Raw genomic sequence first — 7,564 nt, 5'->3', positions numbered from 1 at the left:
TAGTCTCCATAACTTTCGGGAACAACGCCGATAAAATGGTTCTTGGTTGCCGCCCATGTAACAACTCTGCTGGCGATTTATCAGTTGCTAAGTTTGGAGTAGTTCTATACGTTGTAAGATATTTATACAACGCTTTGTCAATATGTTGTTCCTCTTTCATAATTTTTGTTACTGCTTCCTTAAAAGTTCTCACATGTCTTTCCGCTAACCCATTCGAAGCCGGATGAAAAGGTGCAGACGTGAGGTGCTGAATTGTGTTCATTTCACAAAACTTTTGAAATTCATTGGACGTGAATTGTGTTCCGTTGTCTGTCACGATAGTGCACGGAAGACCTTCGATAGAAAAAATTTTTTGTAGAGCTCCAACTGTTGTTACAGCTGTTATTGTTGATAGTTCCACAATATATGGAAATTTTGAATATGCATCCACAACTATGAGCCACATACGTTTAAAGAATGGACCCGCGAAATCCAAATGAACTCTTTCCCACGGCCTACTAGGTTCTGGCCATGCAGAAAATTCTCGCTTTGGTTGACTTGCACCTTGTTGACAAGATGAACAATCATCATGAATACGTTCTATGGCTTTATCAATAAGAGGAAACCACACATATCGTCTTGCCATCTGTTTCATACGACCTTTACCCCAATGACCCTCGTGTAACAAATTTAATACTTGAGATTGCAGTGCTTTCGGTAGCACCACTCTAGTATATTCAGCCTGAAGAAGTAACACTCCATTCTGAAATGATAAGCAAAATCTGCGATTAAAGTACGGTTTGATACTACCTTCAGATTTCGGCAATTGTTCAGGCCAGCCATCTTGTACATATCTGCTGACACGTTGAAGAGTGTTGTCATTAGCAGTCATATCCTTTACTAATGTTGCATTTACTGGAAGATAATCCACAGCATTTTGATAAACAGTATCGACATCATCTAACATCACAACTTCCTTTCTATCAAATTGTATGTCATCCCCACACGGCAATCTGGAAAGAGCATCAGCGTTAGCATTCTGAGATGAACTTTTGAACCGTATAATGTATTCATATGCTTGAAGTACAATAGCCCAACGCTGTAAACGATGCAACGCCATCACTGGCAACTTTCTATTCGGATTAAACAGTGTTGTCAATGCTTGATGATCAGTTATTAATTCAAAACGTCTTCCATAAAGATATTGATGAAACTTGGTCACTCCATAAATTATTGCTAATGCCTCTTTTTCGATTTGAGAATAGCGTTCTTGGCTGCTGTTTAATTTTTTTGAAGCATACGCGATTGGCTTCTCTGAACCATCAGCATAACGATGTGAAATTACTGCACCTATTCCATACTTAGAAGCATCTACTGCTAACACTATAGGCTTCTTATCATCATAATGAACGAGTTCCGTAGCTTTGATCATAGCATTCTTCAATGCTTGAAAAGCATCTTCATGATATGCTGTCCATTTAAACACAGCATTCTTTTTCCTTAGTTCATTTAAAGGAGCAGCTAATATGGAAAACTGTTTAATGAATTTGTTATAATAATTAACTTTTCCCATGAAAGCTTCAACTTCTTGAATATTACGAGGACGCGGCATTAATTTGATTGCCTCTACACGTTTTCCTGTGGGCATTAATCCATTCACATTGATTACGTGTCCAACATAATCTACCTGCTCTTGCGCAAAACTACATTTTTCGCTTTTACATGTCAAGCCGTATTCTTCCAAACGTTGAAAAATTTTGAAAACATTATTCAAATGTTCTTTATTATTTCGACCTGTTACGATTATATCATCTAAATAAACTGCACAGTTCGGTATTCCAGCGGTTACTTCTTCCATAAGACGTTGAAATATGCCAGGAGCACTGGCAATACCGAATGGCAGTCGTTGAAACTGGAACAAACCAAATGGCGTATTAATTACTAGAAGTTCTTTTGTTGCGTCAGACAATTCTACTTGCAAGTACGCTTCACTAAGATCAATTTTTGTGAAAAATTGTCCTCCTTGAAGTTTATAAAAAAGTTCCTCAACTCTAGGAATTGGATACCTGTCAATCTCAATTTGCGAGTTCACACCAATTCTGTAATCTGCACAAATACGTAATTTTCCATTTGGCTTTGACACTACAACTATAGGAGCGGCCCAGACGCTGCTTCTGATAGCTTTCAAAACTCCAATATTTACCAACCGATCAATTTCGATGCGAACGTCTTCTCTTTTCGCAAACGGCAGGTTGTATGGTTTAAAGAATTTAGGCTTAGCATCTGACTTCAATCTGATTTCAGCTTTGAACAACGTACAACGCCCCAATTTCGAAGAAAAAATGTTAGCATGTTGACATCTGAGTTCATGTAGAGATGCGGTTAAACTTTGTTGACTGTCACAAGGATTATTTGCATAACATTCAATAACAGGTAACTGCAGTTTGAAATTTAATACTGAATAAGAATAGCCTACTATTCAATTATGATTATACATTTCCAACAGCATGTAATTTGGAGTATTTACATATGGAGAAAACATCATTTATATATAATGAGAAAAGCAGTGGGCCGAGGATTGACCCTTGTGGAACACCAGTAGGCAACGATTTAAAATTCGAATAATTATTAGCAGAGAATACAGTCTGCGATCTCACTGTTAAATAACTATATATAAATTTAGAGGCAGAGTACGAAAACAAAAAATAATTAGTTAATTTCTTACATAGTATGGAATGATCAACACGATCAAATGCTTTAGAGAAGTTTAAAAGACATAAAACTGTAATCATATCATTATCATAGCTAGGTCGAACGTCTTCTAAAACTTTAAGCATGGCAGTAGAGCAGCTATGACTCTTTCTAAAGCCAGACTGTAATGGAGAGAGGAGTTGGAAACGCTCAAGATGAACATTAATTTGATTAGCCATTAAAAGCTCGCAAACTTTGGACAGTGATGGAAGAATACTAATAGGTCTGTAATCACAAGTCAACGAAGCGTTAGACTTCTTCGGAGTTGGAATAATTTTAGCCTTTTTCCACATGATAGGAAAGGTTGACGTTGTTATACAATGATTAATTATATGTGTAATAGGAGCTATTATGTACGGCAAAGTAAGCTTTAGAAATTTGAGAGGAAGGTTATCCAATCCAACGGCATTTGATTTTATATTCATCAAGCTTTTACAGACTATTTCTTCACTAACACCTATAAAATTAAACCTCTCACTGGAAGTACATACATTAGAAATTGGGAATGTCGAAGAGATACTTTTACAATTTACATTAATACACGAAATGAAGTAATCATTTAGGTCATTTGGACTTAGTTCACAATGTGTTGTACTATCTTGCTTTAATCCCAAATGTTTAATGTTCCTCCAGATATTCTTTGTTGGCTGTGTAGTGTCAAGCTTAATATTATAAAACGCCGATTTAGCAATGCTTACTGCCTTCGCATCCAGTTATAGGTCGAAGGAAACTTTTTCCACACTGCATGCTTTTTGTTTCTGTAATTTATCTTTCTTTTAATCTGAGGGTTTAGCCAAGGACAGGAGGAACTTTTAATAGTAATAGTCCGCAGCTGAACAAATCGATAAAAAAATTGACAAAATATATTATTAAATTTATCTAACTTATCGTCAGAAGTTGAAACAAACCAGCAATCACTCCAATCAACAGTATTTAGTTCATCAAATAATCTGATAGTATCAATTGATTTAAAATCTCTGTAAGAAAAAGAGCTAGGACTAGATTTCCTGTTTGGGTTAAAATCCAATGTAGCAAACAATAAATCATGATCAGATATAAAAGAGATTTGCTCAAATAGTAAGACTTTATTAGGATCCGATACAGCAACTATATCTAAAAGACTAGGTCGCACACTGTTACAGTATCTAGTTGGTTCAGTTTCGTTAATGATACTTAGGCCCATCATGGCTAATAAGTCTTTTAGTTTCAGGACTTTACTACAATTCACTAAAAAGTCATACTTAAAATCACCAAGTACTGCGATAAAATCATTATGTACAACTGAGAGAAACGAGTCGAATAATGGATCGCATGAGAATCTGTTATTTGGATTGTAGACACAGGAAACTAAAATTTTATTACTATGACAGCTAATAGATACACAAATAAATTCAATATCTGATTCATCCGAAGTACTTATTAACTGACTACTCAAATAAGATTTGCAATAAATTGCAACTCCACCTCCTTTTCTGTTTTTTCTATCATGGCGATATAAAACATAACCTTTTATAGAAAAAAATGAGCTACTGATCTCATTATCTAACCATGTTTCAGAAACGCAAATAATGTCAACACTGGAGTCTTCAAACACTGATTTTACATGATCAAGTTTAAGACCATTTAGGCTTCTAGCATTAAAATGAACTATATTGAAATTATTATATTGAGCACAAAGAATGTTTATTAAGGTTTTATGATCATTCATGATTGATAATTAATTTTATCTGCCTCAAATTTAAGTCTTCGTTGTAAAGTTTTACAGTTCATATCCCTGCAATCATGATCTGTAGAGATGTCCTTGAGATTACGTGTTTTTATCATCTTCACGCAGTTTATACATTTTACAATGCTGCTTACACACTCTTTATGAGAGTGCCCAATTTCACTGCATTTTGCACAAGTCACTCCATTTTCTTTACATACACTTGCTTTGTGATTGAAGTCCCAGCACTTAAAGCACCTCATTACATTAAAACTCTTATAAGCAAGGCATCTATCCCAACCCACATTAATTCTACGCTCTTTCATTATTTTAGCAAATGCAGTACTGTCTAATTCAACAATAGCATTAAAAATGATTTTGTTTTTGTATGATTCATATACCTTTAGCACTTTAATTGAGCGAAAAGCAATCTCATTCTGATTTTTAATTGCATTTATAATTTTATCAGCATCTAATTTTTCAGACATTCCAGATATCATTATTTTAGGATTACGCATATCCGGTGTTGAAATAATATAACTGTCACTGAGTTTTTTTTTCATTTCACTAGCTAAAATTTCTCTTTCTTTAGTAGTACCACATTTCACTGTTACTCCTCCATCTTGTGCACTCATAAAACCATGAATTTTAACATTAAGATTAGATGGATTTATTTTTAGCTTTAATTCCTTTTTTGTTTCTTCACTTTGCTGTTTATTCTTTGGTTTAAGAGTGATTGGCACATTTTTATTTAAACCAGATTTCAACTTAGCAGCATAGGTAATAAAACTAGGCTGATCCTTGTTAATAGGTGTTTTATACATTTTCTCATCCTAGTTCTTTTACACTTTTTGTCATATCAGCTAATTTTGTTTCAAAGGAGCTGAATTTTTGTTCATAAACTTCTTGAATATTAATAAGCTTTTTTATTCTTTCACTATATCTAGCCTCAACAGCCTTTAACAAGGATTTTATTTCATTTTCATTAGTTTTAAGAGCCTCTTTGAATTCTGCTTTGTACGCTTTTAAGTACGATTGATTTTTTTCTACACTGCTTTGTATTTGTTTAATTGCAAAATCAGTATTGTGAATATACTGCACACCGTCCGCCGTGTCGCTCTTGATTTTATTATTATTATGTATGTATGTATGTATGTATATTTATTTTCATTTTAAATTTCATTTTTACAGTATGATGTATCTTAAATTAATATATAAATAAAAATAAAAATAAATATAATTAAAATAGCGACTGTGACACAATGTCGTCCGTCGACTTATAGTGTAATAGTAGTATTAAAAATAGTTGTATAATAACACATTATAAATGATAGATAAGCTATAAACTATATATTAATTATTATATTTTGATATTAAATAAGACCGATATGCTACACAATTTTTTACATATTCTGCTACTTTTACCCATTCTACCTCAGAACCATTTAAAATATTTATAATGTTTTCATAAGATAGAATAGCTTTACTAAAGTAAGCTAATCGAAACTTTTGTAGAATAGGACAACGGCCAAGGAAATGCACAATATCTTCAGTCTCATCTAAGTTACACATACTACAGAGCGCAGATCTACTTGTATATATATCAAACCTGTTACCATTTAGCTGTATCATGCTACTTCTTGCTTTGAGTATCCAGGTGATATTTTTAATTTGTGTTATGTCAACTATATGTATATTCCTTTCCTAGTGATGGAGTTAAGTCTTTATATATTCGGTTAGTTTGTTGAGATTTACTTATATATTTGTCCCTCAAATCAGTTTTCAGAAATGCCAACAGCAGTTCATTATTTGCCTTCCAAATATTTCTCGATGCTGTTTGTTGATTCCAATTTATGCCGCAAACATTTCCCAGATCATTTAGAACCTGCACCCAAGAAAGGGTATATTATTATTATTCGCGTTCACTAATTTTTCTTCTTTACTAAGTGTTACTTCGTTATTTTCTAATTCAGATCTCCAATTTTTCACCGAATTTTCCATAAATATTTCCAGCCGGTTTATTAAATTTACTTTTAAATCATACCAATAAGGTAACCCGTATTTTTTTAAAAGCTCTTGCAATTGCTTTGTACTTAATTCAGATAACGATTCGCGCAAATTTTTCATTAGCGATTTATATAGCAATTTTGACATGCACTTCACAATTCAAGGTCGGCTACTTTTATGTGAGCACCATTTCTGACACCATGTAGTTATTAAAAAAAACGCAATATTTCTTGATATTCTTAAGGAACTTCAAACTTTTATTAAATAAAACAAAACTCCTTTAATCGAAAAATTTAATTTAGTATTTAACAATTTGTGTTTTAACTTTATATATTCAAACTTATCAAAACTTATTAAACTTCTTAAAAACTTCTTTTCTATTTCTTATCCTCTCTTTCTTCTTTTTTTTCTGCTTATCTTGCTTTCGCTTCACTACCTTATCTTCCCTATCAAATAACTTTATTTACATATATATGGATTTATTATATTGTATTTGTTGCAAAATATATTTTGCCTACATATCAATTAAGGCATCCAATTATTTGACATTAAATTCAAACATACGATTAACAAGTAGTAACAAAATGATTTCGAATAACGTACAACTTCGGAAAAAAATGTGTTGGGAAGAAGTTTGTGCACTTAAATATAGAGAATGTCTAGACATGGCAACTTTTTCTAATTATAACAGTACTAATATGCAGATTGATGTAAAATTAGATGTAAATTTAAGCCACACCTCAAATAAGAGTTATGAACCCACAAATAGAATTAAGTAAAAAATACTTTTATCCCTTAGGATCAAAAATAAAATCTTAAACCCATTGTAGTTTTTACTTAGCATTTAGATCTCGATATACACATCTTTGTCGCAAAAAAAAACCTTAGTGACAGTTAAAAAATATTTAAGCATTAAATACTGTTAAAAACGATTCTGACTAGTGGAAGCTTGCAAAAATTCCGCAAGATTACGAATTTTACAAAAACAATCATCTTAGTTTCCTTAACAAGTTATTTATGCTATATAATTTTATATTTCTTTTCGCTGTCATACCATCTTCGTTTTCCAGATCGGTAATTCAACTAATGTTAAAAAAAGAGATTCTAATACAGTTACAAAAT

The 7,564-nt window shown here is 32.5% G+C and overlaps 1 protein-coding gene across 1 annotated transcript in view; it reads right to left on the bottom strand.

The window, feature by feature from the left end:
- The window catches only part of LOC119676029 (uncharacterized protein K02A2.6-like), a 5,295-nt gene extending 225 nt beyond the window's left edge, over positions 1-5,070 (bottom strand). Inside the window, exons 1-2 of the mRNA XM_038087252.1 lie at positions 4,837-5,070; positions 14-2,416 (exon numbers count right to left, since the gene is read on the bottom strand). Of these exons, the coding sequence (XP_037943180.1) occupies positions 14-2,416; positions 4,837-5,070 (2,637 nt within the window). The remainder of the gene's footprint in view (positions 1-13; positions 2,417-4,836) is intronic.
- Between the last annotated feature and the right edge of the window lie 2,494 nt (positions 5,071-7,564).

Source organism: Teleopsis dalmanni, chromosome 2 (assembly GCF_002237135.1).
Source record: "Teleopsis dalmanni isolate 2A chromosome 2, ASM223713v2, whole genome shotgun sequence".
NCBI classification, from domain to species: Eukaryota; Metazoa; Arthropoda; class Insecta; order Diptera; family Diopsidae; genus Teleopsis; species Teleopsis dalmanni.
The sequence above is the reverse complement of the archived record's forward strand: the minus strand, read 5'-3'. Positions and strand labels throughout refer to the sequence as shown.